Here is an 18,880-nt window from a genome sequence, read left to right as displayed (position 1 = left end):
ATTGGGTAATGAAATGTGTGTATTCGAGATGTAAATTCTTAATTTTAAAGATATGTAAAAAAATTATAGCCTTGAAAGTATATGCACAGGATTTTGTACTAATTTAAGCTTGGGAAGTCACATTCTCTGCTCCTTTGGGAAGGAGGATACATCCAACATGGAATATTCAGGATGATTATGAATAGTAAGTAAAAAATATTTTAAAAAATAACATGTTTTTTGGTGTAAAATGTGCTTTGCACATTTACTCTATATTTTGACTTAATATTCTCTCTTCACGGCAGATTGTGGAGGAAAAATCAATGACCACAAATTACAATAAAATATCCCTAACATAGTTTGATTGGAGGTGTAATATTAGTAAGATAAATCGGGCACCTTGTTAAAGGGTTCAGCATCCTCAGCGACGTCCGCCTTAATTTCAGTTAAGTGTGGAGTCGCCCACGATTACCCGTGGTTGCTCGGAGTAACTCACTGAACCGTGGAGAGGCGTCATTTGGTCCAGGCCTCATCCTCCCTGCCTGTGGGTTGTTGAAGGGCGTCTGCACAGGCGTGGAGTAGGTGCGCCTTTCACACGCACAGGCCGAGCCAGGGCTCGCTGGACTGTGCACACACACACGCAGCAGTTTCGTTCCTAAAGAATCTAGAGATAAATAATAGATATGTGGGAGCTCAGTGTAAGCCCGAATTCTCTGTTCTGAGTAGTTTTTGTTCTCAATCACCTTGATGAAACAATCTTGAAGCCGCTCTGCATTCCGTGGCATTTGAAATGAGTCCCTGACAGGCTGATTTTCCACCCCTGTTGTGATGATGCTTTCTCTAGTTAATACTCCTGTGTAAGTGTCGCACAAAAGTAAACCCAAGGAACCCGCTCTGACACGGAGGCTGCTCCATTTACATTAATTATGCAGTCACGGCGGTGAGAATTCCCTGTCAGCCTAAGGGGCGGGGGTGTTCCACGGCAGAGCCCAGGAGCAGGCTGCAGCTCTGCACCGCAGAGAACAATGGGCGCGCCCTGGGCGCTGCGGGCAGAGTGGCGCTGCGGCCGGAGCCGGCCCCTGCGCCAGCGGCATTCCGGGCGGCTGGCCTGGGTGAGCTGCAGCCAGGGAGACCAGCGCTTCCTGCCATCCGCAGCAGCCGGCCTTGTGCTCTTGGGTCAGCACCACCAGGGAGGCAAACCTGCTCCCAAGCGCAAGAGTTTGGTACCTTTCTAATCCAAATCCGAAACCTGATTTGAGGATGGGCGACCGTAGATACTGGATTTCCCTGATTTCAAATATCTGGGCTGCTGCCAACCCCCGTATCAGAGACCATAGGAGGACGGTAAAATCACCATGTGAACATCTTAGACCTATAGGAAAAATTCTTAACCAGCTTCAAAATAAGGACAATCTTGGAAAAGAGGAAAAAAAACAACTCTAACTCCTCACCATGAATAGGATCACCTTCCAGGAGGTTTCCCTATCCAAACTTAATGGCTGTTTGTCAGTGGGAGACTGAATTCCATAGGGAATTCCACAGGGAATTTAATTGTACAAACATCTGTTGAGTGCCTATGTCCTAGGTGATGGGAAGTTATTATCTCATTACTGCTCTATGGAAAAGATTCCAGAAAATTAGGATTATTGCTCTCTCTAGAATTTAAAAATGGAAACCATAGAAAAATCGATCTTCTTGTCACTGTCTCCTCCCCACTCCCACCCCTTACCCTAGTTTCTTGGCTCCAGTCAAGAAACGTTTGTAGGGAGGACGAATGTACTTTGTTCTTTTTAAAGGGTATCTGGGAAGATTATTGTGCAGTATTTCTACAGTGTAGTTCATGCATCTAATTGTGTGGACTTAGAATTAACTGTATGCTTGCAGGGAACCACTGCCCAAACACCCATGTCAGTAGAACAGCAGAACACGGAGACTGGAAAATCTTTTAAATAAAAGCATAATTTGAAAAGCTTGGCCCCTTTTTTAGATTTGCAAAAACAATTCCATAGGCGTATTTTGTACTTTTCTTTAAAATAAAGGATTGCGTGCGCAACAGTTCATGAGTCATATTCAGCCAGGAGCAACCACAATGAAAATTTTTCCAAAAGGAATTTGGCCATCCTTTCAAGGCCATGTGAAGCCATGTTGACATTTAGGTCTACCCCAGCCAAAGTCCTAAGAAGTCAGTGTAGTATCTTTATCATTTTCTTTCTTTCTTCGAATAAGTAGAGAAAGTATTACGTTTTTCACTTTATTTTTATTATTGACACTATTATAATGCCCCCCCCCCCCAAGTATTACTTTAAAAATGTTTAATACTCTCTTCTGACATTTGTACCTGTACTTGTTCTAAAAGTGAACTATTTCCAAAAACAAATGTCATTTGCTTCCTTGGCCTCTAAGGAAAATGTTGCTTCCTGTAGATAGTACATATTTTAAGAATTTTCATGTGATTGCTTAAAACAGTGGTCAGCAAACTGCGGCTCAAGAGCCACATGTGGCTCTTTGGCCCCTTGAGTGTGGCCTTAGGAGTACCCTAATTAAGTTAAGAACAATGTACCTACCTATATAGTTTAAATTTAAAAAATTTGGGTCTCAAAAGAAATTTCAGTCATTGTACTGTTGATATTTGGCTCTGTTGACTAATGAGTTTGCCGACCATTGGCTTAAAACATACTATTGTGGATGACTTTTTCTCTTAAGTGGGAATATATAAAGATGCAACTTTCTAAAATGAATGTTAAAACATGAAATTGTTGATGTCTGACCATTTTGACTTTAAGTTGGCAATTTCATGTGGTTCATTCAAATAGACAGTATTGGTAACACATAAGTAAAATGAAAAAGTAAAAATGAAAGTACTTAGATACAACCATTGTGTAAAAATGTATGTATGTACAAAAGATTGTAATTTGATGTTACACAAATAGAATAAAATGTTCATGGAGCCCTTTTTTTCTCTCCATTAAATTGCTTGAATTCACAATGAACAAAGAATTTAAAAATTTGTTTTCTTTTGATCCTCAGGGGGGAAAAAATCTCTGTTCTTTAAAAACATGTACCAAATGTAGTGATCCATGGGCTCTTGGAATGTTAACTATGTATATCTTTGTATTATTATCTGTATATCTTCTAAGTATAAACATCCAAAATTTTATTTTTTGACTCCTTCCAATCCACTGAAGAGTTGAGGACTACTAGTCATATACATTTCGTTTTTGATTTTACCTGAATCTAATGGGGGCTTCCAAAATTAGGCCTAGTAATCCAGTCAGCATTTTAATTGGAACTGTACTTACAAGTGGTCAATGTTTTTCCCCCCACCCACTCACTCAGAACAGTTTGTATCATAAAACCGCTTACATAATGGTTTGCTCTTGATGCTGTCATCTGTGAAATTTTTATCTGAGATAAATTTCCATAAATAAGTTAAATTTAAAAATCAGAATGCAAAAGTGATAAATTATGAATATACTTATTTTAAAAATATTTAAACAAGATACTCATACAAAAATCAGATTCTTTCTTACTATCATTAGCTTTACATCATTGTATGGTGCCAGATTATAGTAATATGAAGCTTATAATACTATTTCACATTTTTATTCACTAAATAAAAAACCTGCCCTGTGTTTTATTACAAAGTAGGTGGCCTGAAGGAAAAATATATGTATTCTTTCCTTTTGGTATAAAATATGCATTTGGGCTTCTCATTTCATCTCCAATCTGTGTTATTCCTTAAAAATGCAGAACTGCCTGAAGTCCTCTTTAATATTTAATTCAACAACTTTTTAATCTGTCATTATGCTGTGATGAAGTAAGCATCAAGTGTCGCTGAAAAGATTAAATTATACTTGGAAATAGGAATTGAAATGATTTAGGGTTGGAGGCTGAATATTTGCTTTGCACAAGTAATAATAATAGTAGCTTGGGTGAAGAAGGGCTTTGGTTTGGGTTTAATGTCTTTGCCTTGCTGTGCTCCCCTGTGGCTCCCCCTGATTTACGCTGGCATTACTGAGCTTTATTTTATTTAAATGGAGGTAGAAAGTGGAAATTATTACACTACAATACATTAATTACTCCATACTATTTCTTTGTACTGATTCCCTTTTTTTCTGTAAACACCATAAACAATGATGCAACCTACCCAATATGGATAGCAGCTGTAAGCAGTCCTGTAGTTCTTGTTAACAAGCTTACCTCAGAAAGGAAAGGCAGCAATAATTAATGTCCATCTACAGTATAGTGAGAAGCAAAAGGAACGTTTATGTTTTTTCCTGTCATAGAGGATGACTTCCTACATAAGAATAAAATATTAACAACATATGTTAATATTTTATTTCATCAATTTTTTGTTTTGTTTTTATCTTTTCCAATTGATGTCCTTGGAAAGTAGATTTTGTTTTTATTATGTGTTAATATTTTAACAACTGCATTTTACTTCTTTTAACATCTAGACTTAACCTGTGGACTATTTTGTACTTAAAAAGTACAAACTTTTAGATTTTAGTGACTCTTTGGATCAACAGGTGACAAATAAAGACTAACCTCTTTGGAGTACGTGGTGTCTGCATATGTTTATATCTCTTTTTTGGGGGAAATCTGGTGATACCTGGCTGCATAAGCTTATTTTTAATTTAGTTCTATAGCTCTGTCTACAAGAGGCCAAAGCAATCAGTCAATTTAGTGGAGAAAACTAATTGAGAAATTATTTGATCAAGTATACAGAAGAGTCCCATGTGGTTGTTTGGAAGAATGCTGCATATCATTTTTATTGTAATGCATGTGTATTGGTGGCTTTATATATACTCTGGCTCTGTCTGTAATGAATGTCTTCAAAACATCTTCATTTGTCATGATTTGGCACAGTGATGGTCCTTTTCAAAATAAGCCTAAAAATAGGCTAAAATCTTGACATGCAGTACGCCTGTTGGAATATTATCAGAGGTATTTTTATTCCCAGGAATCCAGTGTATCTTTAACTTGGATGCCTACTTCCCTAGCATCATGTCCTATCATGGGGCAATAGTAAAGAGAAAAGGCCTCTTCCTTACTTTTTTTGAAACATTCTCGGTGAGAATGTAAACTTACTGCAGTAAATTCATAATTATCTATTAGTTCCAAAGAATTCAATAAAAACCTGGAAAAAATGTTTTTACGCTTAGAAAGCATTTAATACCCTTTTATTTTATTTGCTACCCTTTTACACCTGGAAAAAGTCCAAAAAAGCATTTTGCAAGTGACATATTTATTTTTTTCAGAAACTAATTCTTTTTTTCACTTGAATTAATTTTATGCCCTGCCTAATTGAATACCCTGAATATTTAGCTCCCCACTTTATCAGTGTATACTCAAGGAGTAGAAAGTAGGACAACTGTGTGGGTATAATTTCACACCTTTTCATTTGTTATCATTAGATATTGGAAATTAAAGTTCTGTATTTGATTGTAAATTACCTCTTATAGTTCATAAATATATATTTAGAGGACTAGGTTCACAGATTATTTACGATTTAGTGTTTTGATCTAGGATAACATTTGGAAATAAATAAGTTTAAGTAATTGATCAATGTTTGCCTACATAATGTTATTCCTATTACGATATGCCTTTGTCAACATGTGTCTTTTTTGCTCTAGCACAAGACTGTTGCCTATCTGAAATCTAGTATGCTTGTAGGGTAAAGTAAATGCATGTCTTTGTAGAAAAATAAATAAAAAGAGCAACCTGAGTCAATAAGCGGGTTCAATTCATGCCTACAGCAATGGTGGACAGCTCATTTTGTAGATGTGGGTGTTTTGTTTACATTTATAATGCAGCTTTATTTAATGCTGACAGATATAGCTTGTGGCAAATGATAGTCAGAATGTATGAGCAGTCATAATGCTTCTGTCTTCTTATAGTGTGCTGCTGAAAATAAGCAGTTCACCTCTGTTTTTATTGAGGAAAGGATATGAGACAGCTATAGCTTCGTGAGGCTATTTATTGAGTTGTTTTACTAGCTGTGAACATGCCGCTTTATAGCAGTTGTGAAAATGGACTTTGCTAGTGTGTGGGAAAGGAAATAACATTGCAGTATACAAGGGTAGTAAAAAATCTCTATAAATAATTTTTCAGACTGAGGAATATTCTCATTTAAGCAGGAAGAATGGGTTGTGATTTTAGCTAGGTGTCGGTCTCCCCTCTGGCCCACCTGCCCCATGTCCATACAAGCCCACCCCCGCCAAAGTCACTAGATTGGAATTGATCACATAATTTGGAGGAAATTTTTGATTCTATAACATTTAATTGGATTAGAATTTAGGAAAATTGTTTACATATCCACCTAGATTTAGCACAGCATTGCAACTTTTGGGACTTAGGGTATAAATTACAAAATGTGTAGTAGGCTGCATTTATGTGTGATAAGACATATCTAGAAGCTAATAATAGTGTGTTATTTAAGTATGTACGTATGATACAGAAAAGCCTGTATTCATATACTGTTTATAATGCAAGAGAATTCAGATGTGTAAGTTGCATGCGATTGATGGAAAAATTTTCAAGTGCTTATATTTTGATCCCCAAATTTATTATTCAATATAATTAAGGGAAAGTGACAAACTAGCCACAGAATTTGAATTTATATTACTCCTTTCATCCCTTAGAAATTATAGGCACTCACTACACCTGGGCCTTTTAACTCTGCAACAAATTATTTTGGTTTTTACACAAGTTTCTTCTTTCTGCTACTAAATCTGTCCAGGTCTACTAAAGCTTCTTGATGTGCAGTTATTTATTGCCTACCATAATTGTGATGGATATAATACCTTTTATTCTTAAACATAGAACAGAGCATTAGAAAGGTACATATTTGAAATTATTATTTTATATTTTTATTCAAATGTTCATCAAACAGTAGTGAGAAGGTACACAAATAATTCATGTATGCAAAATAATTTAGAAAGCAGTGTGAATCTCAGCAGGTGTTTCTTCCAGGTTTGTGCTCAAATTTCTAGGGAACACTGAATATTAAATTGAAATAACCCTCCCTTGATATTATGCAGCTAAAGTTCAGTTTAATTCTCCTGGACACATCATTTTCCTTTCATGTAAATAAAAATCAGACTACTTAGATTTGAATATTCTCTACTTTATAGAGTAAATCAAAATTCTGCAAAGTACTCACTTTGTTTTCTTAGTGCTTTTATTAAGACATTTCTGTTACCACTAAATATATGGATTATAGGGATGCTGTAAAAATGTTCTTATTTCCTTCTCCACTGGCTGATGAAATGGGTTAATCTCTCAATAGAGTTGTTTCCTTAATTCACCACCTGTTTTCAAATCCCTAGTAACCAACAAGGTAAGCGAAGAGATTCCTCTGTGTGTGCCTTATATATCTGTTTCACACAGAGAAGCCTAGAATAAAAAATGAAGACAAAACTCTTCCTTAAATTATTTTTAGGGAAGTTGTTGCATATTACTAAAAAGCTATCATACTTAAATTATCTTTCAGTTGTCCAGTTATGTCACCTAATGGCCATCCTTTCAATGGAAGTTTTCAGCTCCAAAGGGTATACCTGTATGTAAAGTACATTTATTACCTTTCTTTTCAGCATATTGTGAGAATGTGATAGACATATAACTCATGCAAATTTTATATTTTTGATTTAGAAACAAAGGAACTTATTTTATCTTTGTAAAACCAAATGTGGGCTTGGCTATTATAGTTAGAATGTCTCAACTGTATATAAGTAATCATTTATTGTTTAAATACAGAAGAGGCTGTAACAAAATGCTGTCAAGAGCCATCACACTCATTAACCTGCAAGCTAATTAGCCTCCTCCTGCCTGATTGCTGACAAGTTCTTCAGTCTGAACCCATTGCTGTTGTGTCAGCAGAGAAGCAGAGTGAGGTAGAGGAGGTCTCCATTAGATGTTTATGAACAAAGTCTCTGCATTAAAGATTTGTTTTTTACACTCTAACAAATGTTAGAGCATTCATATTCCCAGCTATAATTAAATTGGCAACTCTTAATTACTGTAATTAGTATATTAACTGTTTCCTTTCCTGTTCGTCTATAATGGACTTTTAGAAATTACATGTAATTGAATGTGATTTTAAAAATTTAATCATTGTTTAAAAGGTTTCAGTAGTTAAATGTATATCTTAATGCTATTGAATATTTGAAATAATATGCATAATAAAATCACTTAACTGCACTGTCTTGTCAAAACCAGTACATATGGGCTTTATATTTACATGTCCTTTTTTTCATGGCCTTTTTTTCCTGCACAAACATGACATTCATTACCCATTAAAAATTTTTTTTCCTGGTAGGCTAACATTTTTTAACTAGGTTGCAAATTAGCATTGGAATGATGGAACATTTTGCAAATGCATCTTAAAATATGAATTCATTAATTTGTGGAAGACTAATTCATTTAGAATAGCTTCTTGAGGGCAGAAAACATTCATAAGATTTTTGCTTGTTATACCATCCAATCAAACTCAAGACTTTATGGAGAATAACAACAACAACAAAAAAACTGAGAACATTTTGGATTGATAAGTGGTCTAAGTATGAATTGATGAAGCTTTTTCTCAAGTTTCAAAATTATTATTTTTGCTTTCTGGTAGATGTTACTTATAATTTTGGCTTAAAATATTTGTTTATCTTCAACAAATTAGAGGCCTACACCTTTCTAAAATGTTATATATACTAGCAAGATATCTAAAAAAGCACATACTGACATTTATTATACTTCTAGTTTATGTAGGGAAAACTATTTGAGGGTATCTGATTTAAAAGTACTAGATTAAAGTAAGAAACAGCATCAACATTTATGAGAGTTTTCCATATAGGTACATGTTTTTTATACTGGACATGGGCAAAAATATCATTTGCATAGAATCCTGTACAGATCTTAAACTATGTGAATATATATTTACCACTAGCTGGCTTTAACTAAGCTCCAATTAAGGAATGGTTGTTTTAAGTGAAATTTAAAATATACTTACATATTTAGTCACTTTTATAATTAAGATACTAATGTGACTTATTTCAATTATCATTCATTTACAGATGGCAGTGATTTTTATGAGGAACTACCCAATGCACTCCAAAATACATCATTTTTAGTGGATGTGGCCTTTTAACTACTGTAGCCTACCTATCCATAAGAATTGTAACTTGAGCCTCAAATCACCTGTGTGATGTAATAGATAATGAGGTTCCTTCTTATGCTATAGTTCTGTGGACGTGTGGTCTCTTGGCTAAGAAAGATAGATTTGAGGTCCTGAAACAGTGTTTTTGCAGTATTAGAATAAAATTTATCATTTGGAATCTACTGATCTCACTACTAAGGACACCATCCCACCACTCATTCTTCACCACTACCCCCTACTTTTCTAGCATGGCCTGATTTCTAGAGAAGAGCAAAATTTTCATAATCGTCTTTAAAATGTGATGTAACTTAAGTTTCAGAGAATTTAGTGTAATAATGAATCAAATTTGATTTACAAAGTAAATAATATGAGTTTAAGGGCCTTTTGAATTTTAGGGCCCATTTTAGAATGATTGGACCACTTATAGTTTATAATCATAATATCAACAAGTTCACTAAAATCTGAACTTGTTGAAGGAAGGGGACCTATGGATAATCTAGCACAGTCCTCTCATTTTACAGATAGGGAACTGAGACTCTGGGAGGCAACTTGCCCATGGCCGTACAAATAGTACAGCAGATATGAAATGACAACTCAGATCCTTGCTCTGGGTTTCATAAATTCAAGTTGTAGTGGGTTGACTTAGTATTTCCTTCTGAGTGTCTCTATTATAGTTATTTTATGTTGAATGTTAATGTTGCTTAAAGTATATGAGATAAGAACAATATTTTTAATGAGTACAATTTATTGTTTAGAGTAGGTGCTCAAATTTATGTTAAACATTGTCTTTTTAAAGAAAACACAAAACTAAAATAGAAATGGCTTATTTAATAAAACACCTCAGTTTGACAATAAAGGCTATTTTCCTCCAGTGAATTATTTAATAAAAGAAACTTCTATGGTGTTGAAGTAATTGAGAATTGAGGGCACTGTCTTCTGTAAAACTGTGGTGTATTGGTTAGGCAACTCTATATGTTACTGTTGAAGAGCAGAGCCCCAGAAAATATTTTCTTGATATTAGCTTTCATTTATAAAGCAGAATAATTCTGAATGTTTATAGTAAACATTTGGAGATAACCCAAGGCAAATTTAATTTTAGATTGGGCTTTTGCTTAATGTATTATTCATAGTATTGTATCATCAGTTAAGCATATCCCTGACAATAAACTTAAAACTTAACTTTAATAGTAATATCCACCTTAATTTGGTTGAGTCAAATAGTGACCTGACATGATTTATTTTTCCTCCTTGTTGTAGATAATTTTTTAATAATGGTGGGTTGGAGTTATTTGGTACGTTTTTCTCATCTCCCTCTCCCGCCACCCCTTCCCTCTTATTTTAACACTTCACCATTTTTGCTGCATGACCTGGTTTTGCATTTTTCTGATTCTCTGTTCATCTAATTAGTATGTTCTAAAAAGACCTGGACCACTTATTGTACAGAGATGTAGCCTGTGGCTATTTAATAAGGAGCTTTCAGTGCTACATTTGCATCTTTTGCTTGGGGTCTGAATAGTGAATTACCTTTAAGATCATTAGAAGCACTGCTGTATTGTTAAAATCAGGCCACAATATTCTAATTGACAATTTAAAACTTCAGGCTTCCTATATAACCCAAGTGACCCCAGCATAATTGTATGTAGTGTAGTAGACCCCAGGACAAACTGCTGATGTTTCAGCCCATCCCACAGTGTAGACTCTATAGACAGGTAGCTTTACTCTCAAATAAGTAGTATAGAGATGTACTGAAAACAAATGAGTCTGATCCTAGTTATGTATACTCAAGTGTGTATATTACTTATATCATAATTTTAGAATTTAGCATCTTTTTTTGTAGTAAATGTTTTCACTAGTTTTCTCATCTCAAATTGATGTGATATTTATCTGCTACTACCAGTATGACAGGGATTTTAAAGGTAGCCAATAACAAAAGTGACTTAAATATAGAGAAAGATAGTGGTAAGTTTCATGTTTTTAAATAAATGCTTTTACTTGAAGGCATTTATAGATTCACCAGCTGGCATTTACTCTGTATCTGAACTTCTTGACTATATATGAAAAACTAAATGGATATGTTTTTGTACAACTAATTTTAGTAGATAACATGTTAATTGATTTAAAATTTAGCAATTATACTTTAAAATTGCATTTCTGAAATAGCTGTTTCTTAATGGAGTCTGAAGTTACTTAGTTGTGATCAATAATTTCTGCTGAACAGCTATACATAAATTTTAGCACAGTGCTGTGCATATAATGGGTACTTAGTAGAGGTTTGTTGAATGAAAGTATGAATGAAAGTAGGAATGAATGAAAGATCAACCAGAAAGAATATGAAGTAAAGGAAAAGAATATGTGCTTAGCACATAGTGGGGCCCCTGTAGTTAATTGAGCCAACTACCCACTTATGTTTTTCCAGAGGGTCTCACTTTCAATAACAGTTTCAAAAATATTTTAAAAATAATAACCAGGCAGTAATTAACTTGAGCTCACTTGGTAGGCTGTCTATAATGTATTTATTTTGCTTATCTCATCCTTTTGTACTCTATCGTTGTTATCAGTTTACTACTCAGAGTTCTCCAGATCAGCTGTGAAAGTAGCTACCTGATCTTGTTTAAACCATGGTACTCTATGTTGTCTTTTCTTTGACCTTCTTTTAATTGTGTCACCTTCATTGTTAGAGAAACCCAAATCTTCTGTTTCTTGAAGAAGTTGCTTTATATCTTTTAGGTCTATTGTTTTAGATTTATTGTAGAGAAGAAAACAGAACTTTGTATTAAATTATTTCTTATATGGAGGGAATTAACAGCAAGGCAAATATTTATGCAAAGATATTTACTTCAAAGTAAAATCAGAATAAATGTTTAGTTAAAACTGTATCTAGCTTGCATTCATATTCAAAAACACTATATAAGGTTTAACATATTTATGATCAGCGCATTGACCAGTGATACGCTGTTAAGTAGTCTTGCAGGGTTTTCTCTTCTAAGAATTTGTTGTACTTGCATTATTGTTTCCTTTGGGATTCCAGACAGTGACTCTGTAGTCTGATTCATTAATATTGGTTGTCTTCAGCAGAGAGTATCCAGATTTGACCTGCCAAGTATTAAATTTTTAATGTATTACTAGTTCCTTCACAGAGTAAGGCTTGTCTTTGTTCTTTGTATTTTTATACCAGTACAGCTTGAATCAGATACAGATCTAATTTGTAGTATCACTAAATATGCCTCATTTTAAAAATGCACACACAACACACATGCACAACTATAAAAATGTTTATTGGTGAAAATATTTCAGTATAAATGGCTACCTTTTAAAATACTTGGTAGTATGCATTTCCAAATTTATTTTGAAAAGTGCCAGGGGGTGCTATATGCAATGTACAATAAATTAATTTTATGCTATTAACAATGATGATGTTGAATGTGTATTAGTTAATGTGTTAATGACGTGTTAATTACTGTACATGTTGTGAAGACCCTTCAGGCTTGTTCTATGATGCAACATGTCAACTTGAACCAGACCAAGTAATCTGCAAAGCAGACTGTAACTCTTAAAAATAACACTTGTAAACATAAATTATAAATTAAATTATGCTTTTTATTATCTTTTTTCTTTCGGGTAGAATGAATAGTAATTCTTCTGCTATCTGCACCTGTTAGAACCTAATACTGTCAGACTTAGTTTTCCCCAAGAGGATTGGAAGAGATTTGTTATACAATAACTTCTGCTTTGTTTACACTCTGGCATTTAGTATATATTTTATATAGATTCATGTGCTTTGCAAACTGAAAGATTCTTCTTTTCTTTGTTTACCAGATTATTTATAATGAAAGATGTTCAGTCTTTCTGCAAGCAGGTGAAAAGTAGCCTTGTTTGACAATTAACACCACTGATTGATATTAAATTAATATTTGTGATTCAGTCCATGGCTCTTTAAGCTTGTTGGCCAAGTAGTTGAAACCTCAGGAGATGTCATAAAAAACTGGATGCCAATTTCAAATCATTTCAGAGTGGCCAGAATTTGTTGGCATGTGGGAACATGGAATAATAATGCAGGTTGGATTTTTTGTGTTTTTTTTCCCCATACATACTTTCCAAAATGTAGACTACCTCTGTTCAAATCATGGCTCTTTCACTGTCAAGCTGTGTGACCATGAACATGGTTTTCAACCAAACCATGCTGTGCCCCAGTTTCATGATAATAAGACTGGGCATAATAATAGTACCTGACTCTTAGGATAGGCTAAAATCAAGTACCTTGAGCCAGTGCATGGCACATAGGAAGCACTCAGTAAATGTGAGGTCTTATTAACTTACCTTTAATATTATACTGAAAATTATTTGGAACATTTAATTTCCACAAGCTCTTTGAATTCTCTAGGACCCATTATGAATTTGAGTTTTTGGTTTTCAGTCATTATAGTCTCGTACCTCATCACAGAAAAACATCTTACTTTTAATGATGATTTTATTACTTCAGTGTTGTTTACATCCACCTGGAGTCATCATAGGCTTTTTTGTTCAACTAACCTTGCTTGATTCTATAGCACAGCTCTTGTTGAGATTTGTATTGGCATGGAAGGCTATCTGACCCTTTACTTTGGTCTCCCTTGCAAATATTTGTGTAGCTCTTGTTTATACCCATGTATCCTCTTCTAATACCCATGCAAAAGGGATTCTAATAAATCTTGTGCTCAGCATTACACATTGTTTGTTTTAGCTGCCTTCCACTTCATGCTTCCTCCTTTAGGAGCGAGCCATTACGAAAGGTTAGATTCACAGTTAGCAGGCTTTAGCTCTCCCTTTTGAATCAGTGAGGTTGCCGTTTTATTGCTCTCTGACTTACACTTCAGTGATGAGAGTAAACTAGCATCAGATTAAAGGTCAGCAAATCCCATCAAAGAGAGGAATATTAGGGGCAGAGATAGTTGGAGAGGCAGCACACCACTGGGTATTGACAGGGTGATTCCAGGGTATCAGTCAGCAGAATTATAGCTGCCCAGAGAGTCAGTACAGCTTTAATGAGCCTGTGTGAAGAGGAAGAGGGTGGATTTATGTAGTTCCTCATAATTTTCTGTAGAGACTGTTATTGCAGACATTCTGTGGAGTGTTCTGGTCTTTCATTTAATTCAAAGGTCCTGGAGCTTATCCATCCTCTAAATTCCTTTTTGTTAGCTCAAATCAAAGTTGACATTCCCATGGTTTACCACCTAAAATGCCCAGTTCAAAATTGGGTTTCTTTTGGCAGTTTTGAAATCTGTATACTGTTAATATAAATCTACACTTACGTTTATATTAATGCATACACATTTTCTTTCCAGAAAAGTGGGTTGAATAATGAACTCCCCCCCCACCCCCGCCCCAAAAGTACACAGGGGGAAATGTACATTTACACATTGCCCTCTAAATAACTGGGGGGAAAACTGATTGTAATTATGTTACGGTGCTTTTCAAAAGGATTTTAATATTCATTTTCTTTCAATTGACTTTCCTAATTAGTTGTTTATATGCCTGTTTTGTGTACTCTCCATCTCACTCTTTATGCTTCCAGTAATACCGTTAACCTGGAAAAAAATTATTTCTGGGTGGGGAGGGAAATATTTTTAATTGTTCTAATGAGCAATACTACATTTAATTGCTGTTTAAGTCCATCTTGATTGAGATATGACTTTATAGTGAATTTGACTCACATTAAATTCTTATCCGAGCAGTATTAATCTATGATAACAAAATCTAGAATATGCTTTGGGATGTCCTGTTTATAAAAAATTTCTTTGGCTATCTTTACTGTGGGTTAGTTGCTTAAAGAGTTAATGATACATAGATTATTTGAGTTTTTTAGTTAAACTTTTATTTAGAGGACACTAGAAAATAGTTTGTGATAATAAAAATAATTAAAAAAACTAAAAAAAATAGTTTGTGAAACAATTAGCAATCAACTTGCACTAGAATGTTTTGTTTTATTAGACACACCAGCCACTTTTTGTAATTTAAATTTAAGAATATACTTTTTGATTATTTATAAGTAAATAAGTGCATTATTAACATAGGGGGCCTTGTTTGTGTGATTTGCTGCTTGGAAGATGCTTTCAAGCTTCTCTGCCATTGTCCTTTGCATGCTATGTGGGTGGTCGTGCTTTTCAGACACTTAATGGTTTTTAATGGAAGAGAGCGATGGATGTGATACAACCAGAAGAAGCACAAATATCCTTTTGAAAGTTCACCGTTGACTGGAACATCTACAATACTTACAGCAAAATGTAAACTCCTTAAGAGAGATGCATACAGGCAAATATTATATGAAAATAAAGAAGCTATCTTCATTGCATTTTTGGATGGAGATCATACAACTGTTAAATACCTCAACTTTTTCTTTTGGAGATGAAAATAATAGTTTTAAGTTTTTATTTTTTTACCTAATTACCTAAAAGCAAATACCAAAGGCTGAGGTCTGTATATGGGGCAAATGGTCAGTATAATATGTATTTCAATGTGTGTTTTTTTATCAGCTATTTTGCATTTAAAGTGAAAATTGTAAGTGTTTGAAATAAATAATTTCTAAAACTGGGGGGGGGGGGGGAGAAGAAGCTATCTTCAGTCATTAATTTGATGCTGTATTTATATTAAAGAGCCAGAATACTTAAAAGTAAAGTCATGCGGAAATTCTAGTCAAGTTCATGCTTCCTGTAATCATGCCATGTTTCACAAAGCCTTTTTGATAAAACTGAGTCTGTGTTCTTTATAATAATACAGATAAAACTTTATTCTGTGCTATTGCATTGGAATGTACTGAGAATGTCAGTGACCCTCATGCCATACTTACTGGCATGGTATTTTGAGCAGTGCCTGTGCTTCAGGATAATTTGGCATTACAAAAACAATAAAGTGGATATTCCTTCCTGCAAAAGGAAAAAGGGAACCAGTGGATATCTAGTATTCATAACGAAGCCAACTGACTGTAATTTATATATTCACTTTTCAACATTTTAGAGAAAAGGGAAAGAAGATGGCTGCAGCAAAGGGCAAGGAAGTGAATATAAAGATAAGCATGAGATTAATTTTCTGATAGGGGCGGTATTCTTCTGTGATGAGGATGTATGAATGACATTTACTGATCACCTTAAAGTACACAACTAAGCATATTGGGTATTTTTAAATTCAACTCGGGTCTAGTATTTTATTTGAGAGAAATTATGAATGAAAAAATAATAATTGTTCTGGAGTGGTACCATTTTTCTCCCCATTGGTAGGTAGTTTCTGACCAAAAGTTTTAAATCAGATATATATTATATGTATAGTTTTAAAGAAATCATACATTTTTTAATAAAATACTTGCTTAAAGATTTCTGAAATACTGAGAGTTGGATAACTTTGGTTTAATTTGGACTAATTTTAACAAAATACCATGTAGCCAGTTATAACATGATAATGAGCAGGAAGAAAAGATTTTTATTTATTTTAAAACAAAGACATCGCACCATTTAATTTCCATGTGGTCTTCTACACGTAGCCATTCTCTAGATTTCCAAGTTTATTTGAAGTGTGTGGACAGAGACCACTAATAATGAACAACTGTCAAGAGTGTTTTATCATCAACAAACATCAGAGTGCCATTCCGCCACCGGAAGTGATATGAGAGTAAAAAGCAAAAGAAGAAGAAAACAGATACTTAGGTCATAAAAATTGAGAAAGCAAAAAACAATAAAATTACACACCATTAAAATATATTGCAAAGTAATGGCAACACAATTTATGGCAAAGAAATTTGATAAATAAAAATACCAATTTTAAGAAAACTCTTAAAAGCACAACAACCTCGATCAGATTTGACCATATAGTGAATGAATATTACCAGAAATCAGATAAAAGTTTAATTGTAGGGCAGATTTGTTTCAGATTACATCTTAAGTTTGCAGAACTTCCATATTTCATTTTTTAAGTTCATGGCAATGTTTTATTTTCACAGGCAATAATAAGAAATTCTGTAACTAGTTCTTTGACTTAAGGAAATGTAGTATTTTAATAAAACAGATTTTAGTCTGTGTGATTTAAAGGGAATAACCCCTATTATTTTTTAAAGTGATGATTATGTGCCAGATACTGTTTTAGGCATTTTACATATTTTATAGCATTCAAACCTCACAATGATTCCTTGAGTTGGTGGTATCTTTATTTATAGAGAATGAATTTGAGAACTTGCCTACAATCACATAGCTAATAAATAAAAGTCAGAGTTTGAATCCAGGCTATTCTATACTCCATATTTTCTAGTAGTATAGTATATATTCTTCAGTAGTGGAGTTGCAAAGTGAATTTAAAATCCAACATTATAATCTATTTCTCTAGGCATTTGAGGTATAGTGGAATCCTGGACTTAGAGGAAGACAGACTTACATTTGAATAATTGTTTTCACATTTACTAGGCATGTAATCGTGAGCAAGTCACTTAACCTTTTCAAAGTTTGGTTTTCTTATCTGTAAGGTTATGTAAAAAACAAATGAGAGAAAATGTGAAAGATATAGCTTGCTGTTTGGCATGTTGTATATGCTTAATATGTATTGAAATTTGAACAGAGGGAATTTTTAGGCTAAGCCATAGAATGAGACCCAAGTACTACAGTGTTTTTGGATTATCACATTAACTACTATAAAATAAGAGGTTAAAGTCACCTACATAAGAAACAAAAAAGACAGAAAACATTTGGTTTTTGGCAGAAATATTTTGTATAGTGAACTCGGTCTAGGAGGGTCTTACTAAAGTCTGGAAGATTTGGTCTTCCAGAAAATAGAGTAGTAGGGGAAGCAGCTGTGTGGAGCGGCACAAAGGATGCCCTCCGTGTTAGTGGGAGCAGGCATCACGGTGTAATGTTATCCTATTCACAGCATGGCAGTGATCTTAACTGACAAGACAGGAAATGAAAGAGCCATGGCTATCTCATTCTGCGGAGAGAAAAGGGAACAGAATGTGGGAAAAGAAAGGATTATAATAGGAGTTTGTGTAAACATACTGAAAAGTCCTGGAAATGCACATAATAGAAGAGGACTAATTGGTTTTGTTGGAAGTCCAAATGTAGGCCTCTAGCATTTTCTAGTGAGGAGACCCCAGGCATGCGGTAAATTTAAAGGATGTCATTGGTACATTAGATCACTTAATTGCATAGAGTAGCTAGTCACAAAGGCGCATAGGTATTAAAGCCAGTGCTGTTATAATTCTTTCCCCCCACTTAGGTTCTGAAAGTCATTGCTTTTCCCTTATATAGTGCTGGGTTTTTTCTTTCCCTTTCCAAATTTAGTTGTCATATTTACCAATCCTAAGAATCTTCTCAATAGAGCATTTGCTTGAGCATCTATCTGTTTAGATAAAAAGAAAATGGCCGTTTCCTCCCCTTCCTCCACACGCACACACTTGTAATAATTTCCTTTAAGAACAGAGCACAGGTAGCCCTTTGTGCTAATATGCCTGAGAAACATGGCCTGTTTTTTTCCTCATCCTTTTTTCACTGTCTCAGGCAAGCACAGCATACTTCATATCTTGCCCTAGCCCTGTTCTCTTCTTCTGTAGCTGACAGTGCTTATATATCAAGAGCGCCAACAAGATGCAGCTCCATTTAACAAAAAAGTGCCTTAAAAATGTAACTCTTCTTTCTGCATTTTTATTGCACAGTCCATCTGCTCCTTCATCGTGGCTGCACTTCACTTTCGCAGTGACAAGGCTCACTCCTTTTTCTTGTCTCTTAGGCAAGATCTAATTGG

The 18,880-nt window shown here is 34.4% G+C and overlaps 1 protein-coding gene across 7 annotated transcripts in view; it reads left to right on the top strand.

The window, feature by feature from the left end:
• Window positions 1-18,880, top strand: part of PBX3 (PBX homeobox 3) — a 195,775-nt gene that overhangs the window by 130,004 nt on the left and 46,891 nt on the right. The window contains exon 1 of one of the 7 annotated variants that reach the window (XM_036329637.1): window positions 7,480-7,540. The exons of 5 other annotated variants lie outside the window; for them this stretch is intronic. In XM_036329637.1, the coding sequence (XP_036185530.1) occupies window positions 7,495-7,540 (46 nt within the window). In that variant the 5' untranslated portion in view covers window positions 7,480-7,494. Of the gene's footprint in view, window positions 1-7,479; window positions 7,541-13,098; window positions 13,184-18,880 lie in introns of those variants that run through there. One more of the 7 variants, XM_036329640.1, reaches the window with a different exon arrangement.

This window comes from Myotis myotis, unplaced genomic scaffold (assembly GCF_014108235.1).
Source record: "Myotis myotis isolate mMyoMyo1 unplaced genomic scaffold, mMyoMyo1.p scaffold_m19_p_12, whole genome shotgun sequence".
Classification (NCBI taxonomy): Eukaryota; Metazoa; Chordata; class Mammalia; order Chiroptera; family Vespertilionidae; genus Myotis; species Myotis myotis.
The sequence above is the reverse complement of the archived record's forward strand: the minus strand, read 5'-3'. Positions and strand labels throughout refer to the sequence as shown.